Genomic DNA, 25422 nt, shown 5'->3' on the forward strand with positions numbered 1-25422 from the left:
TATTTTTTTAAAAAGAAACACAATATAAATTTCTGGAGGTGTGTCACGATTGAATTATAACTAGTTGCACTGCATGGTAGATAGTATTAGGGTGCGTTGTGAAGCACATTGTCCCTGCAAAAACTTGTAGGGGCATTTTGCCTCAGGCCTGTACAATGCTTCCAGAAGTAGCCCCTCACCACCTGGGCCTAGGGACAACATGCAGCACTAGTCCATGTTCTCTTTTGACTTTGTGAGGATTGGGGTCAGGATGGGACATGGCTCTGAAGGCATATTCTGAGCATGGCCCCAGAGGCAGAGCTGGTGCATCCAAAAGTACAAGGATTCACTGACTATCCCCCACCACCATGTAAGGGAGGGGAAGAGCAGGTGCTGTAGTCACTGTTGCAGCCTTGTGGTTGTAGTAGTAGCTGTTTAGTCATCTGGCATGGAGGATGATGTCCTGTCCTCCCGACCCCTGCTAGAGCTTGGTGTGGGGCCAGGGAGGATTTGCCCAGTGCTTAATTTGTAATGAAAGAGATGCTGAGGGTCAAGCAAAGAGATGCTGGGACTCAAGCAATGATTTACTTTCATAACTGATGCAGCAAGCCCAGAGGTGCCGGGACTATGAACTGCCAAGCCTAGAGGTGCCAGAGCTCAGGCCTGGCAAGCCCTGGAACAAATTAAGTACTGGATTTGCCCTTTATAAAATAACTCTCTCTGAACATCTTTAAATTGAGCATAGGCAGCAAATCAGAGTGTGCAGATTGAGACAGCTTCCAGCTCCTGGAAATGTTGTTTTCCTATGCAGCTCACTGTACAGAAGAAACACTTCCAGTTAAATGAGCAGTTGAATCTTAAATCTTAAGTCGATTGAAATGATTACAGACTGTTCAACCACTTCTGTTCAAAGTTTATTCATACATGAAGATATTCTGGGTTTTAGCACCACAGATGGAACCATTTACCTAACCATAAGTTTCATTCATTAAATATTCAGTAGTAATAAGATCTAAATACTTAACCAGACTACAATGTTCAGCTTTGCTTGCGGCTGAGCTTACGGTTGGTGGCATATTTGATCTTTCACTGTGGAGTAGCTGTTTCTCACAGAATTTCTAAAATGGTATTAAACATAAATTTGTGAATTCTAGGAAGTGCTTTAACGGTTAATTAAATTGTTGTGCTAAGCAAGCCCAGATACCAGGTATTAAAGATAACTTTATTACACTTAAAATGACACCACTTTTTTACTTCTCTTTAGGAATATTTGTAAATACATTGGGAGGAGAGCACAGTTATAATATATTGTTATTTATAATTGTTTGTGATGGCATAGGTGTGCATGACACTTTGCAGATAGAGTTGTTGCAGTCGTGTTGGTCCAAGGATATTAGTGAGACAAGGTGGGTGAGGTAATACCTTTTTATTGGACCAACTTCTGATAGTGAGACAAGCTTTTGAGCTTATGCAGAGCTCTTCTGCAGAGAAACTAACTCAAAAAAAGAGGATCACAACTAAATAAAAGGTGGAGCAGATTGTTTAGCATAAGTAGTTTACGCATATTTCAAGGGACCATTCAAGGTGAAGTGGCCCATTAACACCCCTCCAGTCATAGGGAGGAAAGGGAGGGGGAGCAGCTGGAGTGGGGGTTAGTGGGTTACAGATGTTGTAATAAGCCATAAATCCAGTGTCTCTGTTCAGTCCATGATTATTAGTTCTAGCAGAGTTACGAATTTAAGCTCCCAGGCTCAAATTTTGCAAGTGTTGCGCAGGTTTCCTTTGAGGATGAGCACAGGTATGGAGTGATCGCTTTGTGAAAAGTGCTCACCCATAGGTGATGTGGTGTTTTTATCTTTTATCATTTTCCTGTGTGAGTTCATTCAAGAGTGTAGTGATTGTCTGGTTTCACCCACATAGTTGCTACTGGGGCACATTTAATGCACTGGGTGAGGTTGTGATAGGTCTGTGTAGAACCCATGGATCTTCAAAGTTGTATTGTGCAGGGCGTTGATCATTGTAGCAATGGAGATAAGTCTGCAGGTTTTACATCTGTTGTTTTGGAAGGGTCTGGCGCCGCTTTGCATTGTTGTGTCCTGATCTGTGGGAACACGCCACTGATGATGAGCTTGAAGAGGTTGGAGGGTTGTTTGAAAGCCAGAAGAGGAAGTTCAGGAAAGATTTATTTCAGGATGGGGTTCCCATCAAGTATGGGTTGAAGTTGTTTGATGATACACTGTATGGGTCCCAGTGTGGGGTGGTAGAAAACAACTAGGTGTGTGTGTTCGGGGGGGGGGGGGGAATTACTTCTGTACTGAAGCAAGTTCTCTCAGGGTATTTGAATGGCCTGTTTCATGATGTAATCTACTTCTCTGGTGGAGTGTTCTTGTTTGGTAAAGGCAGTTTTGAGTATGTTAAAGTATATATCCTGGACTTTCTCCTCAGAGCATATTCTGTGGTAGCTGAGTGCCTGGCTGTAGATAATAGATTTCTTGGTGTGTTTGGGGTGGTCACTATATCTATGAAGGTAGATGTGGTGATCCAGAGGTTTCGGATATAGGTGTCTGTTGGGTTCCATTGCTGAAGCTGATTGTGTTATCCAGAAAGATGATGCTTGTGCGGGAGAGTTCTAGAGAGAGAGTTTAATGGACATGTGGTGGTTGTTGAAGTTAAGATGGAAATCTGTGAATCTGTGAGGGAGTTTAGGTCATCTGTCCAGAGGATGAAAATATCATTGAGGTATCTCAAGTATATCATTGGTTTTGTGGGGTGTGTTTGCAAATATACACCCACCTTGTCTTGATACAATTATCTGCTACACTTGATTTTAAAAACCTATGGACAGGTTCTTTGTCTTCTGAGGTATTTCTAAGATACCTATCATGAAGGTACCTAAGCACTGCAAGAAGGAAATACATCTTACCATGTGGAGCGGGGTGAATAAACAACAGGAGAGAGGAGAAAGGTAAAGTATGCATCCATCTTTTGTACGGGTGCGCTTCACATTGATGAGCACAGTAAATAACATCTGAATGATAATTCTGCATGTGTTTTTAATCTGACATGGAGTAAAGTATGAAAAAATCAAACTCATGGTGCTATGCTGCAGGACACTTGATGAAGTATGGCTTAGGGGTCAATGTGTAGGTCCACTCATCACTCTCTTCCACCTCATCAAAGGCTCCCACTTCTTATTTTAGGGGCAGCTAGAGAGCCTGTCCTTCCTCCCCTTCACCAAACGCCATCACCAGATCTTCAGTATCAACATGTTTTGTGGTTGGTCACTCCCCCAATCTGGAGGAGTGAGACCCAGAAAATCTCTTTGCTTTTCTCTTGCTCCCACCCTTTAAACTTTACAATATCCTGGGGTTAGTACATCCCAGAGTTTGCTGGAAATTCTCCCATTTCTTGGAACTGTGAGAAATATGGGAGCAGGGTGTTTGTCTACATGTCTAAGGGCAGACACATCTGTGTGTGTACTTATGAATATATGTGCACATGCACAACTATGTACATTCTTTGATTATATTTGTATAAAATATATGGGAGTCTAATATTACAAGCACCTGAGATTGCTAGTATTTTTTTAATAGTTTTGTTGATTTTTTTTATATCCTTAAAAATAGTGACTAAAGTTGGACTAACAAAATAAAAGCTGACAGAATTATTGAAATTCAGATTTTTATCTTGCCAAAGAAATGTTCTTCAGCCAATGTGCAAGTGAAGTAGTGATGACACCTGGTAGCCAGACAAACCAATTCCACTCCTTTGAATTTGCTGTATTTGTGATACAAGTGACAGATAATGTAATTTGCTTTTTTGTTTGTTAGCATGCAGGGATAAAATGGTTTTATTTAATGTGAAGGCAAAGGTTTCAGTTAAAAGTAAGGAAAATACCAAAATCTGTGTGAGGTGCAGCACAGTTTTCACTGAGATTTATCATAGTCTTCAACCACCAGGTTTCATTCCAGACAAACATTTTTATTCCTAGTAAAGGTAAGTGATTTGGCAACTTCATCTAGAAACTTATGACCTGCCTTTATCCATCAACTCTAAATTAACATGCTAGTGGGGCCAAATTGTAAAAGAGAAGCTGATCACCTGTAACCTCCCTTGAAACTTAGCAGAATCTCAGGATTTGCCAGTAGCAGAGCTACCCCTAACTGGACATATTAAGTGTATATGTGTGGACAGTGACGAGTCTTCATTTGCTGACATGTGAAAGTGCCTCCAAATATTTTAAGTAGAAAATCCCTTTGAAAAAGATACACATTTATATTATGGGACAGCACTATGGATCATGTTTTCTAATGAGCTTTTACAATTACATCTGGAAATTGGATGTGCTCAGTCTGACTGAGAACCCCAATTTCATCCAGAAATGTGATTTTTTTTTTTCCACGTGCAAACTGGAGTACAGGCAAAATGTATAGGCACAGTTTTAAAGGACTGTTTGAATATTTGTCCCTTTGTGTTCTAGGCCAGTGGTTCTCCACTGGGGGGGCAGTAAGCAGGTTTCAGGGAGTCTACCAAAATAAACCTACGAGCAAGGTCTGTGTTAGACTCGCTAGGGCCCAGGGCAGAAAGCCGAAGCCTGAGCAACTTAGCTTCACGGGGCGCTCTGTGGCATGAGGTCCCAGGCAATTGCCCTGCTTGCTACCCAGTAGCACTGGCTCTGGCTTTTAATCTACTGGATGTGCAGAAAAACAGTTGTTGTGGCACAGGTGAGCTGTGGAATTTCTATAGCATGTTAGGGGAGCTTTCAGAAAGAAAAAGCTTGAGAACCCCTGTTCTAGGCAACTAATTGCTTTCAGTAATAAAGTGGGTCAAAGTCTTCAAAATTGAGTTAGACTCCTAAGTCCCAATTTAAGTACCTAAATAAGTGTCCTGATTTTCAAAAATGTTGAGAATCTGCAACACTTGGAAGTTAGATAACTTGTTTAGGTGACTAAATATGGATTTAGGGCACTATGGCCTCAGTTTAGGCACTCATCTTTGAAGCTCTGGGCCTGGAGTGTTCTATAATAAAGGACAAAGTGCTATTGCAGTGCTATTACAGTCGTATTGATTGAGTTTTCACGGTTTTCTCCTACTTAATGGCAAAGAGAAATTAGTTATTTACCTTTTTCCTTGAAAGTTTTTTCAATAGTCAATACCTGACATAGGCTGATGACTTATAAGGCAAAATAAGGAGGGCAATTCCTTGCCTATACAATGAATAGAGATAAGATCCGTATTATTCTCAAGTATAGACTGAATTTAGGACTTGTACTTCAGTATCATCTGACTGTGTTTAAGTCACTGTAAGCTTGAAATGGACTGGTTTTATTTGTATTTCAGACGTCCTGTAAACACTCAAGAGGAGCTGCTTTTATTCATTTGGTCTGAAGGAGCCTTGGAATTTATTGATGCTTCTGATGCACTGCAGCCATTCACTATCTATGAATACCGTGTCAGAGCTCAAAATTCCAGGGGGTCAGTGGATAGTCTGTGGTCTTCAACACAAACTTTGGAAGCTCCACCTTGGGGCATGCAAGCCCCTTGGGCACAAGCTACAAGTGCATATTCTGTGCTGCTGAACTGGACCCAACCTATATCTCCCAATGGGGTTATTTCTCAGTATCGTGTGGTCTATCAAGAGAAACGGAGTGATCCAACGTTTAGCATCCCAGCTATTACAGCATTAACTGTAACGGTAAGAACTTGATACTAAACCAGTGTTCAATTAGTTTATATTCTGGTTTGACCTGTGTTACTTTAAAATGTTGATATAGGGCCATTTTTTTCCATTAGGTGCCTGAAATTAGCCTTTGGACACCTAATTTACATTCATATATATCCAGTGTATGCATAACAGCTACCCATGTAGATGTCTAGTCATTGATATACAGATGCTAATGTATGATTTTGAGCACAAAGTAGTGTTTTTCTTGCGTAAATAGGTGTGCATAGCTACTTGTGCGTACCTCACTTTGCAAATGTGGTCCTAAATCTTCTATGCAATTGTTCATAGATTCCAAACCTGAAGGCACCATTGTGATCATCTAGTCTGAGCTCCTGTATAATACAGGCCATAGAATTTCCCCACAATAATTCCTTTTAGAAAAAACATCCAATGTAATTTTTATTCTTTTGTTGTTTTAAGAGGCTGCTCATAACAAGCTAAACAAAATCAATCCCACTTGGATTTAATGTTTTTATTAATCTGAAATCAATGCTGGTTTAAGCATGACATGAAAATCATTGTTAGTTCTACATATGTGATTTATTTACAGAATCTATGAAGATTTGCCTCATAACTCTTCTGAATTAGAAGCAAATCAGCTATTACAGGCACACAAAATACATAATAATAATAATAATACTTCTATACTACCGTCTACTTAAAAGTGTTTTACAAACATTAATTAATGAAGTCCCATGGAGATACTATTATCTTCATTATGGGTAAACTGAGGCACGGGATAATGTGATTGGACCAAGACCATGATGTGAGTCAGAGGCAGAGCTGGTAATGCTGTCTATGATTACTGACTAGTCCTCTCCTCTAACCATTCACTTCAAATCTTTCTATAAGGGATACTTATAGAGCTGCACTAGACTATATAATGCAATGTCAGCTATTGCATTTGACAGTCTTCTGAAAACAATCTTTTATAATGTACCAAGAATCTATTGTGTTGGTATAATTTTAAGATTCGTAGGAACTCAAACTTGAATAGGTCAGATACCCTAACCTTCCTTTTGTCCAAAACATGGGCATGTCCCAAGACCATTATCAGTTACATTGATAATCTAAAATTATTCAATATTCCATTTATATTCAGATAACTGAAGTTGTACATAGTGGCATGCTGAGATTTAATATTCAGTATTAAGGTCTTATCGTAAACTTCCTTAGAATAGTCCTCTTGACATAAATGAGTGGAATCTAGCTGAGGGATCTAAGGTACCCATAGGTATATGCTTCTAAAGCACACTATATCTTTCCTAGAAGCCTTAAAGGATAAGATTTATCATGCTTCTTACTGTGAAAAGAGAGCGAGGTCCTGGGTTAAATGGCAGGAATGCATGCTTTTGGCCTCTGCGATCCATTGCTTCTGCACTATACAGCATGCTAGGTTGTAAAAATGTAGGCTGGGACTTTTCAAAGGAGCCTAACTTCCATTGAACTTCAGTGGGACTTGGGCACCTAATTTCCTTATGTTTCTTTGAAAAGCCCAGCTAGGATGTGTAATGTGATACCTAGAATTTCAAAATGGAGAAATGTCGGAAGCTTCTTTTCACATCCTGTTCAGGCAGCATCCAACATGTTTCTGAGCATCAGAATTACCTTGTCCAGTCATGCATTGCAGTGTCTTCTAGGCATGCCAACAACAACTGAAAACATCCAAGATGGTTGTATTGTGGGTAATCAAATCTACTAAAATGGCCTTTTAAGTAATATTATTACAGTATATTTCTTTAACAACATCATTTAAAAGCCTTTTAAATTAACAGTTGTTATTTGTTGAATTAGTACCTTTCTGGCTCCAAAATGCTTTATTTTCCCCAAACACTAAATGGAATCCCAATTACATTAGCAGTGTATGCAAAGTTGTCTGACAAATACTAAGGTGACAGTGACTTACATGCTTTTTTTACTTTCCTGTATCATGCGTATTTATCCATTTTACTGCCTTTTTTAAATTTTAATATTATACTGCCCTTTGGAAAGAAATCTCTGCATTTGATTCTCCTCTCTTCTATGCTTGTTTTACATTGGTGCAACTGCATTGAACTCAGTGGAGTTAGTCCTGATTTACACTAGTGTAACTGAGACCAGAATCATGCCTTTTGTGTTCTGAATATAATGTAACAACTAGAGCCTGGAATCAAAGATATTGACATAAAGTGCACTGAGTCCTGTTATCAAAGATACCATGAGGTCAGGTCAATTATCACAACAGGTGAAAACCTGGACACTAAGTTTCAAAGTTATAACTCCTTGGAAATAGAATTTTATCATGAACTTGCTGATACACCCTTAACTGTAGCTTTTGTGAATGAGACACTTTAATTAAAATGTAATTTTATTGAAGGAACTAGCATTCCAATGATTAAACTTCTGCCCCTTTAAAATATAGCTTTCAGGGGTATGAGGCTAAATCATTTAATCTCCTAAAGCGTTTCTATTGGCGCTCCCCATGGGATACGCCATTAGTCATTCTCTCACACAAGCTTCCATGTTACAATGCAAGACAAAGTATTGAGCAAGCAATGAGCTCTCTCCTTTATTTAATCTGTTAGACTTTTTTTATCACATTAGAATATTCCACGGGAAAAAAGGAAATGCCTGTATTGTAAGGCTTATGGCCATACGTGTTCTTGTTATTCACACCCGTGCTCCTTGCCTATTGGACATGACCTAGCCACTTTAAGCTTAACCAAAAAATAAACTTGAAGGCTTTATTGGAAATGGTGATGCATAATAAAAATTTGAGGGTTGGTAATATCATTGCAGGTTCCTCAATCTTGATTATTTCTTTTCTATCTATTTCCAAATCCAAATGAGATTTGCCTTGTGGGTTTTCAAAACACTTGATAGATTTATTCTGCCTCCCTGAAACATAGCCATTTACTTCCCTGTAAAGATGTGTTAAGCCATATTTAATTTAATATGTGTCAAATCCGTGGCATAGGCCTTTATAATTATCTGACCACTTTGAATTTTGTGATGCCAATGGGAATAGAACTCGGATATCTGTGTTCTAATATCGCAAACTTCTACCACTTGAACTAAAAAAGAATCTCCATTAGCTGCTGGCAGCATAGGGCCTATGACACACAGAGAAGTAATTCTGATTCTCTCCAGTAGAGGGAATTGTCACTCAGATTATCCGTGACAGTCTGACAATATTCTGTAATATTCTGAACAAATCTTATGGAATTAAGATAAACATGATTGAATTAAGTTACACTTTATTGAATTAGGGTTAATACCTTCTGGGTACATTGTATTAAAAATTATGTATGTGTTATTGTGGCATTGTATGTACCTTTTCTAGTAGGGAGGGGGATGCTAATGTGATTCCTCCGGTTATCAGCCCTTTGAAACCACCCCCCAGAGAAGTCTTCATATACTAGTTCAAACTGGATTCTGGGATTCAGGGACCAATAGACAAAGTATGTGGTTTTGGATGAATAGCATGGTTTTGAACTAGCTCAGGGCCTTCTTCCTGATCCAGCAAATGGACAGGACCCCTGGTCTGGACAGCCCTAGTACTTAGGCTAGGGTTATGAGGAGTGGGCCTACTGAGGTCTCATAAGACTGGGTGCTTGTCCTGAGCTGAAGCTGTGTTGAACTTGTGACCACAAATGAAATTCTTTGGATGGGGAGTTGAAAGACTGCTCCTGCCAGAGCCCTTGTTAGGGTTGGGGTTAATTCTGGTAAGCTTATTAGCACGCGTGCAGGTTCTTTTATTGTATTTAATGTGTTTTCCCTATAATGCTTTTTACCATAAGAATTAAAGTAGGTCTGTATAGGAAGTGCAGTGTGGTAACTTATATCTGTAGCAATTACACCTGTTATCCATCTCTGGCGAGAAAACAAGCAGGTGTCCTTGGGCAACCTGCCTCTGCTGGGAAATACACATTGTAGGCAGGGAACTGTGCAGCCTGGAAATAGCCTGGTCACAAAGGAGAGAGACGGGTCCCCATCCAGAAAGGCAATGGCAGGGGAGCTGGAAGCCTGAGAGTGGGTGCTTTGTTGGACCACTGAGCGGAAATGCAGGTACAGTTGTCTTGAACTGTGACACTACCTAGCTAGTTAATTACAGTGTTTAGTGCTGATTGAAAGGTGGCAGCATGGTAGACTGAAGTCCAACAATGGCTGTCATGAAAAAGTCAAAGGATGCTACCCTGTTACCAGAGCTACTGAAACTGCTGTATGTCAAATACCACTGTGAGGTGAGTGTGAGTAAATGCTGCCTCTTTCATGGATATAATATACCACGTCTCCTATGACCGCTAGTCTAAATATTTGGCTGTTTGACAACCAGATGACCAGGGAAGGCCAGGCAAATCAAGAAGATAAGTTATAAGGAGTTCAGTATCTAAGAAAAGGTAACTCTTAGAGTGTATTTTGGAGAAAGGGTGAGAGGAAGGGAGAAGGGAAAAATGTAAAGGCGGAAGTTGAAAAAGAAAACAAGACAATCATGCAATAGAGGCAAAAGACAGAATAGAAAATAAGCGAGAGAAGTTGAGTACAGTGCTCTGCACAGGGATATATAGAATGTGTGTGCCATCAGACTCTGCTTTACTGGAGATTTTATGGTCCCTCACCTCTGCACAGATCCCCACTGACTTCAGTGGGACTCTGCCTAGGCTCTAGCAGTGTGCCTATGTGCAGTGGATTACAGGATTAGGCACTTGTGTGCTAAACCAGTCACTCCTCTGTAAAGAGTAGCTAAGGGTGCCATGTACATTTGAAAGGATATAATAAAAGATATAGAGACTAGCCATTTTCATTTGATTGATAGATTTTAGTTTCTTAGGCCCTGATCCTGCAAACACATAAGCACATGCTTAACTTTAACCACATGAGTAGTCCCATTGGATTTTGCAGGAAGAGGGCTTTAGATTTGCATGTGGGGATTTTGTCTTCCTGTATGTGTTGTTAATAACTTACACATTGAGGGTGCTACCAGAATACAAATTATAAATAATAGCAATGATCATATTCATATTAATATAAGATATACAAAAGTTTTATCATGCTGTATGGGACTTTCTTTTTTCTTCCATAAATAGAGTGATAAAGCAGTTGCCAGCAGTAAATCTGACATACTACAATTATTTCTACTTCTGGGTATATAGAAATACTGCGGTATCTCATATACCAAGGTATAGTAAACTGTCATTAAGGAATTATTTTGTTTGGTGGAAACTTTTGTATAATACCATAAAAACACACTGTAAATTTGAGGATGGAAAAAAACCATAGAACAATATCAGTAAGACTTTTTCCTACACATCTATTAAGTTATTATGAAATCTATTCAAGTGCCTAGGAAACCCATGGCATGTTATAAGGAAACAAGATGAAATGAAATACTCTATATGATAAGTGACACATGCCATAAATTCAGAATATGTGCCACTTAGCAGAGACCAAAAGCTGTAAATGGCATTGGAGGGCAAAAGTTAATTGAACTGCTGTCCTGTTGTTAACAAGTGGGAAGAATCCACCACTAGAATCAAGATGGCTGCCCCAAAAGTGCCCTGTTACAGCCAAGAGATCATATCCTTAGCTCTGCAAGGGCTTATGGGTTAGGGGGAGATCATACACAGATGACTAATTTTTTTATGGTTCACAGCCGATCAAAGTGAAATTCAGCAGCTGTTCAGGACAAGTGACCACTCTAACGGCTGTAATATAACCCACTAAATAGAGAGGGAATTGCATGAGAGCAAGAGGTTAGCAGTGATTATCGGCAGGTGAGTGCTTTATTGAAGTTGAAAGACCATTAACATTGATGGAGTAATTATTTCAACTTGAAAGTAATTACCTTGATGGGTGATAACTTCTCCAGTGTTCCCAGGTTTGATTGGACCAAACAATTGTGAACTCTTGAAGCCTAGAAAAATATTACAACAATAGTGCAATGTTTAAATTACTGAAACCACTGCTAGAGTATTTTAATTATGCCTAACAGTGAAAAGAATTTAACTTACAACAGCCAGTGACCTCTCAAGTATAGAGACATTTGCTTTCTAATTCAAATGAAATGACCCACACCCACCACATGTGTGGCATATGTGATTGGTTTACAAATGAATCGTTCTTCTTTGAATGCAGCTTTTAAAATGTAAAAGCTTGTTTGCAGAGTTTCAGAATGGGGCTGGATTGGAATTCCTGTCATTGTTTTATTTGGCTATGAACTGGGGAGGCCCAAAAATAGAAAATGTTTTTTGTCTTTTTTTCCCCTCTGGGTCTGATCAGTTTGCATAACATGAATAGGGGACTTGGACCCAGATTCTGTAATATGAACGTGTTGGCTTTTGCACAACAGCTGTGTGTAGGGTGACCAGATGTCCCGATTTTATAGGGACAGTCCCGATTTTGGGGTCTTTTTCTTATATAGGCTCCTATTACCCCCCACCCCGTCCCGATTTTTCACACTTGCTGTCTGGTCACGCTAGCAGTGTGAATAGGTATTTAGAATGGCAGTGTGATGCCCCTGCAGAAACTGATTAAGTGCTTCAGTAAGCCCCTACTCTGACTCAAACTACCTGAGAGAGGTGGGTGATCTACAGTTGACCAGTTCCATATCCCATGGCCAACAATCTGAGCCATCCAGTCCTTAAATCTTACTGTACAATCTGCATCACATGACTAGTTTAAACAGAGATAAAAAAGACAGTGATGATATACTGAGACTCTCCTTTGGGAGCAGTTGTTATTTCATACAAATATTTTTGTTTTATTTTTTTAATCTTCTCACCAACTCTTCAGAAATCCTCGTGTTGATGACTGAATTGTTCTTGGTCATTCTGTTCTGTGACATGACCTCTCTTTTCTAAAGGATTAATAAGAAGTAGACTTCTCAGGTTTCCCTTGTCATGAAGGATATGTTACTTTTAAAAGAAATTAGCTCCATATTTGAAAATTTCTATAATATTATTTTATTCTTGTGTCCTGCATTGTAAAGGGCCTAGTACTTCACACGTTTCAGGTGCCTTCTGTGTGTGAAACACTTACAGAAATATACCCTTATTGGCTTCCATATGTCTCACATTCGAGCCTTGAGAGGCTGAGAATAAACTAATCAGCCAGCATAGCAATACACTTGACTGAAAATTTGGTTGGTTTTATAACCAAAATAAATGCTTACCAAGGGGAATTCAGTTCACAAATGTGATTGATAAGATATAGTTTACAATGTAATAAAATAACTTTTTTCCCTCATGTTACATTGCCATGTTTGACTCAAATTTTGGAAGTAAATATATTTTAAAAGAAGAATTCCTAGTCAAGTTGAAGGAGCTTTCTTACAGAGATCAAACACATCTACTCAAATTGGCAAAGAAAAATGTATAGTGGGGGAAGAAAAATAAGTTTATCAGTTAACTTGTCCATATTTAAGTTTTTCAAATTAGAGTTACTTAGATAATAGAAAAGGATATAATTGGATTTGACTAGATTTTAGAATTAAATTAACCCTAGTTTTACCCTGGCAATATTAGGTGTTGAAAAACACCTCTGTTTGATGGGTTCATGAAAATGTAGCTTCATGAAATACCTTGGTGACTATCATACATGACTACTGGAGTTCCAGATCTGAAAATTACGAAAGCTGTTTACTGACCTCCAAGTATCTTGTATTCATAATGACTGGGAATTCTAATCTTGTATTTTTATATCCTAGTTGATTTTTTAAAATTAACTTGTCATTCTATAAAAAGAGAAATATTGCATCTGTTTAAAAACAAGAGAGCACTAGGTGATGCAAAGATTTGGTAAAGGTATCCAGAGTCTTTTACCTTCAAGGAGCCAATTTGAATCCAATCCAGGTCTGCAGTCTCCAAAAGTCATTCTCATCAAACTGCTGTTTGGTGTCCTATGTGAGATAAATTTAGTATTCTCAGTCCTGTCCTTTCTCTTTACTGCTGCCTTTCAAATCTATTCCAAACACTCATCTTCAGGCTGGGCTCCCCAAATACTTGTAACGCTGTCCCATTTCCTGCCTGCCAAATGGACCTCTTTCTCTTCCTTTCAGACCTTGCTAAAAACTCCAGGAATGTGAGTATAATCTCACCACACTCTCCATTTCTCTAGTGCATTGTCTTGGTTTATAAATAGTAAGCTCTTTGGGGCAGGGAATATGTCTTGGTCTGTTTGTAATGTGCCATGTTAATGTACAGAACTATACAAATATTATTACCATTATAACAGTCATTACATTGAATAGTAGCCATATTTAGAAGGCAGTATCACAGTGTTTTTAACAGACTTAAATGTTACTTTTTGACAGGAAGCAAGTAATGAATTCTATAGTACAAGTTCCTATCGGGTGATTATGGCCCTGAGTTTTATTTTTGCTAAAGCAATTACTAATGTAATGGCTGGATACTTGTGCCCACTAGAGCCTGGTTCTGTGATTTTTTTATTTTTATTTTTTAGGATGGTTATTGATCTCTTGCTGAGCTGAGATTTCAGTTTTATGCCAGATAGCTTGATTAATGGGTTGGTTTCTATAAGTGGACTGAATGGGGGTAGGAATCATGGGCAGCCCATACTGCCAACCCTAAATCCGTCAAGTCGCATAGCTCATTATGAAACAGTTATCAAGTGTACATGAAAAATTAATTGGGCTCAGTTTGATTCTGAAAAGAATCAGCTTTCTACTTGGCGGTCCCCCCAATCTTTCCAGATGTTATGCACTAGCCCCTCGAGAAGCAGCAAAGGGAGATGTATTAATACATTGTATTGATTAGATCAAGACCCCTGACAGTTATTTGTAGAGATACCATCTGGCTGCTGTTAGAATTCCTTCACCAAAAACAGGACGTGACATGTTATTAATCTCAACTCTCTAACTATAGACAGTTGCCTTTTCTGCTAAACCGCATTTTACCATTCGTAGGAGATGGAGGCAGACCTGAAGGGTGCTGAAATTAAGGTTATTACACAAATTGAGCCATATGGTCCAAATATTTCAGCAAGAAAATTGCCAGGCAATAAAAATTGCTCCTGCCTTCCTAATGGTGTAAATTACAGTTTAACCATGGCTCTAATGATGTCCTTCTGCCGCGCTTAACTACTGTTACATGAAGGACATTGTTTTAAAAATATAAAAAAACAAGTAAATGCCAGCAGTGTGTTTTACAATCTGTTAGTGTGTCATTAAGAACACTGTCAGAATTACATAAACATAATGGCAGGCAACCTAGCATACAAAGGAACAAGTATGGAAATAGAAAGTGTCTTCAAAACTCCTTTAGCTCTGTAATGTCAAGAGCCCTTTCCCTTTTGGAACTCTTCCAGTCTGAAAAGACATGGCTTCTTATTTATTCCATTTCTCACACAGACGGTGATGGAAACTTAAAAACAGGAAAAAAGCATTCAGATGCATTGTGCGTGTGTAATAATATGGGAGTAATTGTGCCTCTATGTTACAACAGAGCTAGAGAGAGAGCTGATTATATAGGAAAAGAAAAAATCATGAATATTTTTGCAGTAGAAGGGCTGATCTCTTTGATCTCTTATGATTTGTGGCTTCATATGTTTTATTTGCAAATATTTGGAAAATTGAAAGGTATTGATGGAAATGTTCTAGAAGCCCAAACATTTCATAAATTTGTAGCACAAAGGTTATTCATCTTAAAATTCCTGTGAAAAGTGTCTTTTCTCTTATTTGCTGTTCCTTATTTTTTGTTCATTTTTTAGAAAAATTGTATTCATCCAATCAAGGAACACAAATGATATCTTGTGACAATAAGACAACATAGAGAAAAAATAGTGAATAATTAAAGGGAACATTCACAAATAACATCTCATTTGTCCAAACTGTATTGTGAATACAAATACAAATAAGGAAGAAACTCCAAGAAAATCATTATTGGTTAACAAAACAATTAAGAAAAAAAGTGATATAAATTCATAGCAAATATTATTCATAATGTCAAGTATGACCAGCTCTACTTTGAATGGTGTGTAAGTTTTCATTCTACATATGGATATTGGCCATTGAATATTTCCTTAGCTGATGGATATCAGCATAGCTCCATTACAACTTGAGGATCTGGTCAATTGTGTACATATGTCCTGTATAGACAGGAGAAAAAGAAGTGCAGGTGAGGTTAGCTCACCAATTTCAATAACAAATTATCCAACTCAAACAATGTTGTCAGCTTTTGCAATTTTATCACATCTCTCATGATATTTGATGTTTTTCTTAAATCCCCAGCTTCTAGAGTCATGTGATTACATGAGAATCTCATCTTTCATTTAAGTCGACATTTTCCATTGGGGGGGGAAGCATTTTCTGACAAGCTCTACTGTCAACCCTACATGCTAAAATCAAACCAAGCTTGAACTGGATCTTTTATCAGACTCAATAAAATTAAGATCACTTTTAAAATATATATATATATTTTCAGCTGCCTTTACAACTTCCTTGTATAAGCCAGGACCATAAGTGGAAATGCCAAAATATCATGAGTAATCCTTACTATATTTCCAAACCAACTGAAGGCATAAAATCGTAGAAATCTCATAAGAGCTTCTTCTCAGGGTTTCTGGTCCAACTGTACATCTGCAATGAGTTCTGATTTGATTGTGGCTGAGCATCCAGGCTTTTCAGTACTTACATATTGTGATGGGTTCGGTCACAGAGACCCCCTTGGGACTGTCACCTGATGTGCGGAGATTACCTCTGAGCCCGTTTTCCCTGCCAGTTTGGGACTCCAGAACCCTGTCTTGTTGAGCCAGACACACTAGCCTGCTGCAACACAGACCCAGGTCTGGGCCATGCCCCCAAAGCTGCAGACTTTAACCAAAAACTGCTCAGCAGGTCACCTATCTCCAGCACCCAGACACCCAGTTCCCAATGGGATCCAAACCCCAAATAAATCCGTTTTACTCTGTATAAAGCTTATATAGGGTAAACTCATAAATTGTCCGCCCTCTATAACACTGATAGATATGCACAGCTGTTTGCTCCCCCAGGTATTAATCACTTATCCTGGGTTTACTAATAAACAAAAGTGATTTTATTAAGTATAAATAGTAGGGTTTAAGTGGTTTAAAGTAATTAGACAGAACAAAGCAAGTTACCAAGAAAAATAAAACAAAACATGCAAGTCTAAGCCTAATACATTAAGAAACTGAATACAGGTAAATCTCACCCTCAGAGATGTTCCAGTAAGCTTCTTTCACAGACTAGACTCCTTCCTAGTCTGGGCCCAGTCCTTTCCCCTGGTACAGTCCTTGTTAGTTCCAGCAGGCATCTTATGTGAAAAGCAGGGGCTTTCTCATGACTGGGACCCCCTTTGTTCTGTTCCACCCCCTTTTATATCTTTGGCACAAGGCGGGAATCTTTTATCTCTCTGGGTTCCCACCCGTCCATCTAAATGGAAAAGTACTAGGTTTAAGATGGATTCCAGTATCAGGTGACATGTTCACATGTTCTGTGCATTCTTCTAGGGCTGGTCTGCACGTATAAAGGAAGGCTTGCAGGTAAATAAACCATTTACAAACAATTGTCCTAGTCAATGGGAGTCATCAAGATTCTAAACCACCATTAATGGCCCACACTTAGCATAATTACAGTAGGACGTCAGAGTTATACTTCATATTTCTAGTTTCAGATACAAGAATGATACAGTCATACAAATAGGATGAACACACTCAGTAAGATTATAAGCTTTGTAATGATACTTTACAATAGACCTTTTGCATAAAGCATATTCCAGTTACATCACACTTATAAAGTATATGGAGTGCAACGTCACACATACTATGTAGATGGGCACATTACAACCTACATAGATAAAGGAAGAAAGTCCCAACCTTTTGAGATTCTCCCATCATAAGTTATATCTCCAATCTTCAAACATACCAGTGTGTGACATAAACTATCAAAATGTGTGACAAATGATTGGAATGTGGAGCACCTGGGTTTTGCTGTCCATCATCCCATAATTGATTGATTACAGTAGATTTTAACTATGAAACCAGTTTTTAAGGATGTTCCTTCACTGTTACTCAAATAAGCCAGCTTTCTAATCTGTTATGCAGGTGTTGGTGTTTTGGGGAGGGTGACCCTGCCCAAGCTGCTCAGAGGCTGGAGAATTGGGGACGATATCCTGGTTAGGCTGATTGTCCAGTGTACCAGGAAGCAGAGGGGCTTAAAGAGAAGGCCCCTGATCAGGCTGCTCACAGCATGAGGAGATTGGTAGAAAACTGCATGCCCAAGCTTCCCCCAAATTCATTTAATGAGCTGTCCCTGCCTACGCAGCCCCTCACCCTTATCTGTAGGTCTCTGCTGATTCCCTATTGCCCTGCAAGGCACAAAAGACCATCAGCTGCTCCTCCAGCAGCTCCCTGGACCAAAACTGCAAGAGAAGAGTCCCCTCCTTCTTCCTCAACCCCCGCCTCTATCAGCTGCTGCTCCCTGTCCCAGAGCACTGCTAGAGAATGTGGTGCAGTGGGATAGGAGCCCAAGTCAACTCTAGTTCTGAAGACTGAGCAGAGAACTCTGCTCCTCTCTTCAGCTACAAGTTAGGGAGAAGTTTGGTTTCTTCTCTCTCATATTATATAGCCCAGATCTTACAGTCCTTACACAAGCAGAACTCCTGTTTAAGTCAGGCCTTATTCTGTTGTGAGCTGCCTGGGTATGCTAATGGGGAAGAGCCTGGAGGAGCTAGTTAATGCCTACACTGCCGTCTACAGCAAGCCATAACTGGGGCGTACTCTGCTCCTTTCCAACCACGCAGTGCAGCTTCCTGACCTAAGCTCTTCTGCCTTGCAGTGACAGATTGTCTCTTATCAGAGGGGTAGCCGTGTTAGTCTGGGGCCTGGTCTACACTACACCTTTAATTCGGATTTAGTGGCTTTAATTCGAATTAACTCTGGAACCGTCCACACAACGAAGCCATTTAATTCGAATTAAAGGGCCCTTTAATTCGATTTCTGTACTCCACCCCGACGAGCGGAGTAGCGCCAAAATCGAATTTGTCAATTCGAATTAGCGTTAGTGTGGCCGCAATTCGATGTTATTGGCCTCCAGGAGCTATCCCACAGTGCACCATTGTGACCGCTCTGGCCAGCAATCTGAACTCGCATGCACTGGCCAGGTGGACAGGAAAAGCCCCGGGAACATTTGAATTTCATTTCCTGTTTGCACAGCGTGGAGAGCACAGGTGACCACAGAGAGCTCATCAGCACAGGTAACCATGCAGGCTGATAATCGAAAAAGAGCACCAGCATGGACCGTACAGGAGGTACTGGATTTGATCTCTATATGGGGAGAGGATTCAGTGCTAGCTGAACTGCGTTCGAAAAGACGAAATGCCAAAACTTATGAAAAAATTTCCAAGGGCATGATGGAGAGAGGCCACAATAGGGACACAGATCAGTGCCGCGTGAAAGTCAAGGAGCTCAGACAAGCCTATCAAAAAGCAAAGGAGGCAAACGGTCGCTCCGGGTCAGAGCCGCGGACATGCCGCTTCTACGCTGAGCTAAATGCATTTCTAGGGGGGGCCGCCACCACTACCCCACCTCTGACTGTGGATTCCGAGCTGGGGATAATCTCATCAGGGACACCTGATGATTCCGCGGAAGGGGAAGAGGAGGAGGAGGAGGACGAGCTGGCAGAGAGCACCCAGCTCTCCGTTCTCCCCAACAGCCAGGAACTGTTTCTCACCCTGACTGAAGTACCCTCCCAAGCCTCCCAAGCCAGCACCCAAGACCATGACCCCATGGAAGGGACCTCAGGTGAGTTTACCTTTTAAAATATAAAACATGGTTTAAAAGCAAGCATTTTTAATGATTAATTTGCCCTGAGCACTTGGGATGCATTCGCAGCCAGTACAGCTACTGGAAAAGTCTGTTAACATGTCTGGGGATGGAGCGGAAATCCTCCAGGGACATCTCCATGAAGCTCTCCTGGAGGTACTCCAAAAGCCTTGCCACAAGGTTTCTGGGCAGTGCAGCCTTATTCCGTCCTCCATGGTAGGACACTTGACCACGCCATGCTAGTAGCAAGTAATCTGGTATCATTGCCTGACAGAGCCTGGCAGCGTATGGTCCCGGTGTTTGCTGGCATTCAAGCAACATCCGTTCTTTATCTTGCTGTGTAATCCTCAGGAGAGTGATATCGCTTAGGGTAACCTGGTTGAAATAAGGGAATTTAATTAAGGGGACTGAGGTGGCCGTTCCTACTGGGCTGTTTGCCTGTGGCTGAAAAGAAATCCTTCCCTGCATTTAGCCAAGTGCAAGGGGGGGGGGGAGGATTGGCCCAGAGCTTTTCGCGTTTTGCTAGCAGGGATCTTCCCTGATACCAGCCAGGCGGTGGGGGGAGGGATAAAGCACTCATCCCAGAGAATTCATGGCGGGTGGGGGGGGGGGGGGTGTTAGTTTGGTTCCTGCAGGGATCTTCCCTGATACCAGCCAGGCGGTGGGGGGAGGGAGAAAGCACTCATCCCAGAGAATTCATGGCGGGTGGGGGGGGGGGGTGTTAGTTTGGTTCCTGCAGGGATGTTCCCTGATACCAGCCACGCGGTGGGGGGAGGGATAAAGCACTCATCCCAGAGAATTCATGGCGGGTGGGGGGGGTTTGTTAGTTTGGTTCCTGCAGGGATGTTCCCTGATACCAGCCACGCGGTGGGGGGAGGGATAAAGCACTCATCCCAGAGAATTCATGGCGGGTGGGGGGGGGGGGTGTTAGTTTGGTTCCTGCAGGGATCTTCCCTGATACCAGCCACGCGGTGGGGGGAGGGATAAAGCACTCATCCCAGAGAATTCATGGCGGGGGGGGGGGGTGTTAGTTTGGTTCCTGCAGGGATCTTCCCTGATACCAGCCAGGCGGTGGGGGGAGGGATAAAGCACTCATCCCAGAGAATTGGATGGGGGGGGGGTGTTAACCTTCAGCAGCAGAAAACAAGCTAACAGGAAAACTGCAGCACAACGGGCTTTGCTTGGTATGTGGGAAAGCAGGGCGCAGAAGCCTAAAGACAGTGGCTTACCATGGCAGCATGCAAGGTGAATTCTGTTGCCCCGACCTGCGTCTGTGATCTCTAGCAGCAAAGCCACAGGCACTCAATAGTAAGAGGCAAAATGCGACCTTGCACAGAAATCACATGTGCTATGTAATGTGAATAGTATACACCGTGAAAGAGTATAAGCATTGTTCTGAAAAATGTATCTTTTAAAAAAATTCTCTCCTTTTTTCACTCCCTCCAGCAGGTGCAAATGTTTCAAGCCTCCCTCCTCCTTCCCGAAGGCTATCCCAGATAAGGCGTCGTAAAAAAAAAACGAGAGAAGAGATGTTTTCCGAAATCATGCAATCCACCAGGAATGAAAGAGCTCATCTGAATGAGTGGAAGGAGACGGTTTGCAAGTATAGGAAAGAAGCCAGTGACCGTGAGGACAGGAGGGACCAACGTGAGGACATGAGGGACCAACGTGAGGACATGAGGGACCAACGTGAGGACAGAAGGGACCAACGTGAGGAGAGGAGAGACGCTCGAGATGAGAGGTGGCGGCAGGAAGATCAGAGGAGTCGGGAAGCAACGCTGGGGCTGCTGCGTGAGCAAACAGACATGCTCCGGCGTCTGGTGGAGCTTCAGGAAAGGCTGCTGGAGAACCGAGTGCCGCTACAGCCCCTGTATAACCCCCCTACCTCCTCACCATGTTCCATAGCCTCCACACCCAGACGTGTAAGAACACGGGGGGGGAGGCTCCGTACACCCTCCCATTCCACCCCAGTGGACAGCCCAAGCAAAAGGCTGCCATTTTTTTAACCTTTTTTTACTGGGCTTTTCCTTCCCGCTGATCCTCCTCCCAAACCCCACTCAGGTTCTGTGCCGCTACAGCCCCTGTATAACCCCCCTACCTCCTCACCATTTTCCATAGCCTCCCCACCCAGATGTGTAAGAACACGGGGGGGGGAGGCTCCGTACACCCTCCCATTCCACCCCAGTGGACAGCCCAAGCAAAAGGCTGCCATTTTCTTAACCTTTTTTTACTGGGCTTTTCCTTCCCGCTGATCCTCCTCCCAAACCCCACTCAGGTTCTCTCCCTCTTTTTATAATCAATTCATAAAGAATAAATGATTTTTAAACAATGGTGACTTTATTTCCTTTGAAAGCAAGCTGGGGGAAGGGGGAGGGTGGGTTCCTTACAGAGAATGAGTCAATAAAGGGGGCGGGTTTTCAGGAAGGATAAACAAACATAAATTTCACACTGTAGCCTGGCCAGTCATGAAACTGGTTTTCAAAGCTTCCCTAATGCGCAGCGCTTCATCGTGTGCTCTTCTAATCGCCCTGGTGTCTGGCTGCGAGTAATCAGCAGCCAGGCGATTTGCCTCAGCCTCCCACCCTGCCATAAAGGTCTCCCCCTTGCTCTCACAGAGATTGTGAAGCACACAGCAAGCAGTAATAACAATGGGGATATTGGTTTGGCTGAGGTCTGAGCGAGTCAATAAGGATCGCCAGCGACCTTTTAAACGGCCAAATGCACATTCTACCACCATTCTGCACTTGCTCAGCCTGTAGTTGAACAACTCCTGACTCCTGTCCAGGCTGCCTGTGTATGGCTTCATGAGCCATGGCATTAAGGGGTAGGCTGGGTCCCCAAGAATAACAATTGGCATTTCAACATCCCCCACGGTTATTTTCTGGTCCGGAAAGTAAGTCCCTTGCTGCAGCCGTTTAAACAGATTGGTGTTCCTGAAGACGCGAGCGTCATGAACCCTTCCCGGCCAGCCCACATGGATGTTGGTGAAACGTCCCTTGTGATCCACAAGTGCTTGCAGCACCATTGAGAAGTACCCCTTGCGGTTTATGTACTGGGTACCCTGGTGCTCCGGTGCCAAGATAGGAATATGGGTTCCATCTATTGCCCCACCACAGTTAGGGAATCCCATTGCAGCAAAGCCATCCACTATGACCTGCACATTTCCCAGAGTCACTACCTTTCGTAGCAGCACCTCCGTGATTGCTTTGGCTACTTGCATCACAGCAGCCCCCACAGTAGATTTGCCCACTCCAAATTGATTCCCGACTGACCGGTAGCTGTCTGGCGTTGCAAGCTTCCACAGGGCTATTGCCACTCGCTTCTCAACTGTGAGGGCTGCTCTCATCTTGGTATTCTGGCGCTTCAGGGCAGGGGAAAGCAAGTCACAAAGTTCCATGAAAGTGCCCTTACGCATGCGAAAGTTTCTCAGCCACTGGGAATCGTCCCACACCTGCAACACTATGCGGTCCCACCAGTCTGTGCTTGTTTCCCGGGCCCAGAATCGGCGTTCAAAGCCTATAACCTGGCCCATTAACATCATAATCTCCAAAGCACCGGGGCCCGCGGTCTCAGAGAATTCTGTGTCCGTGTCCATGTCCTCATCACGCTGGTCGCTGCGCTGCAATCGCCGCCTCCTCCTCCTCCTCGCCTCTTTTTTCTGGTCCTGTGTAAGCATAAACTCCACGAGAAAGCGCGAGGTGTTTATAATGTTCAAGACTGCGTTCTGGAGCACAACGGGATCCATGCTTGATGCAGAATGGAGTCTGCAGAGTTCACTCAGGAAAAAAGGCGCGAAATGGTTGTCTGCCGTTGCTTTCAGGGAGGGAGGGGGAGGCTGTACCCAGAACTACCTGCGACAATGTTTTTTGCCCCATCATGCACTGGGGTCTCAACCCAGAATTCCAAGGGGGGTGGAGACTGCGGGAACTATGGGATAGCTATGTAAAAGCTACCCACAATGCAACGCTCTGGAAATCGATGCTACTATGGTAGCTTGGACGCACACCACCGAATTAATGGTGCCTAGTGTGGCCGAATACATTCGAATTTATAAAATCGGTTTCCTAAATTCGAATTATATAAATTCGAATTAATCCTGTAGTGTAGACATACCCATGATCTGTAAACAGCAACAAAGAGTCCTGTGGCACCTTATAGACTAACAGATGTATTGGAGCATAAGCTTTCGTGGGCGAATACCCACTTCGTCAGACACATGCACCCACGAAAGTTTATGCTCCAATACATCTGTTAGTATTACTCAGATTTCCTCTCTCAGTTTGCATAGATGAATATAAATGCTAGACCTAGACTGTTTCAGTTTGTACATACAGATAGTGCTACTGTATAGACATGTAGATGTGTTTCTCCCTTTTATGGGATGATGATTATTTATTTGTACTAAAGTAGTAACTTGAAGCCTCAAGCAACATGGTGTTAGGCACTGAACATACACATACTAAGAGGAAGTCCTGTCCCAAAGAGCTTATGATCTAAGCAGATAAGAGAAACGAAGGGTGGGAGGGGGGAAGAGAAATGAAGTGACTTGCCCAAGGTCACAGAGCTGGTTGAGGCTGGGATAGTACCCAAGTCTTCTGATTCCCAGTGCAGTGCCCTCTCTACTAGATCATGCTGCCTCAAAGCATGTGTAACTTCAGTGATGAATGGAGTCTTGGAGTCTAGGTGGTTTTAAAATAATTCCTGAAATGAGAATACATGATACCTATTAGTGTTTTGTATCTGGCTCCCTTCCTGTTCTGCACACAAGCACGCCACACTCACAAACAGACTATTTATAGGTCATCTTTAAAACCCTTTGCTGCTTGGTGCAATTCAAGGAGTTTTAAAACTACACTCTCAAGTAGCATGATCCCAGACTATGCAGAGTTTTGAAGATCGTTGCCAGCACCTTGAATTGTACCTGGAAATGAATTAGAAGTCAGTGCAGAGATTGGCACATTGGTAATATGGCATTTAGTGGCTCGCTGCATTATCCACTGGCTGTTATTGGCTCTCAAGGGTGGTCATAAGTAGCCTGATCGTGGTAGAGTGCAATGTGAAAAACCAAAAAGCCAAAGTGATTTGCTTGTCTGTATTTGAGAGCTTTATTATGAATATTATCAGGGAAGAGGGGAGCAGAATTCAGCTTAATGCTGGGGTTCTTCTTTAAAACAGGTGTTCCCTTGTGTTCCATTTCCATCCCCTTTCTCAACTGTATCAGCATTTCTCTAATGAAAAGCTGTGCACAAAGTTTTTCTTTCATTCACCTCAGTATGCATCTACTCTAGCCAAGATCAAAATCTGGCCTTTTCTGGACTGAGGAGCTGCAAGCCCTTTTAGAATGGTCCTCACTTCAACCGTATCTATGTGCAGCATTCACAGTTGTTCTCCCAAGCACATAGGGCCTGCTCCAGAATCCTTTGGAGCCAATGGAAAAAGTTCCACTCACTTCAATAGGCTTTGGATCAGACCTGTAGAGAAACTGCAGTTTAATTTCTCAGCTACTGGAACTTGGTTGCATGTTTTGCATTAAAAAATAAAAAGGGAGACACATAGTTCTCCCATCTCCAACTTGCTGATCAAAATGATTACCACGGACCTGACTGAATCTTTCTCAAGACCTAGGTGAACTGAAAGCAAAAGTCAAAATTCTAATTATCAAGGGAGGAAAAAATCATTTGCAGTATTCTTAGCCTACATACACCTTGTTTAGAGACATAGGGCTGGCTATTTAAAGGGTATCTAAATGAACCAATAGGCATCTAGTGGGATTTTCAGAAACACCGAGGCATCTAACTTCTATTGAAATCAGTGGGAGTTTAGGAGTCTGGGTGCTTTTGAAAATCCCGTTATGCGCCTATCTGCATCTTTAGGTGACTAAATACCTTTAAAAATCTGGTCCATAATAACTAAATCACAGTAATTTCTTTGTTTACTCATTT

The 25422-nt window shown here is 41.8% G+C and overlaps 1 protein-coding gene across 1 annotated transcript in view; it reads left to right on the plus strand.

Annotated features, from left to right (window-relative positions):
* Window positions 1–25422, plus strand: part of USH2A (usherin) — a 578278-nt gene that overhangs the window by 493097 nt on the left and 59759 nt on the right. The window contains exon 60 of the mRNA XM_065401740.1: window positions 5320–5674. Within this exon, the coding sequence (XP_065257812.1) occupies window positions 5320–5674 (355 nt within the window). The remainder of the gene's footprint in view (window positions 1–5319; window positions 5675–25422) is intronic.

Source organism: Emys orbicularis, chromosome 3 (assembly GCF_028017835.1).
Source record: "Emys orbicularis isolate rEmyOrb1 chromosome 3, rEmyOrb1.hap1, whole genome shotgun sequence".
In the NCBI taxonomy this organism is placed as follows: Eukaryota; Metazoa; Chordata; order Testudines; family Emydidae; genus Emys; species Emys orbicularis.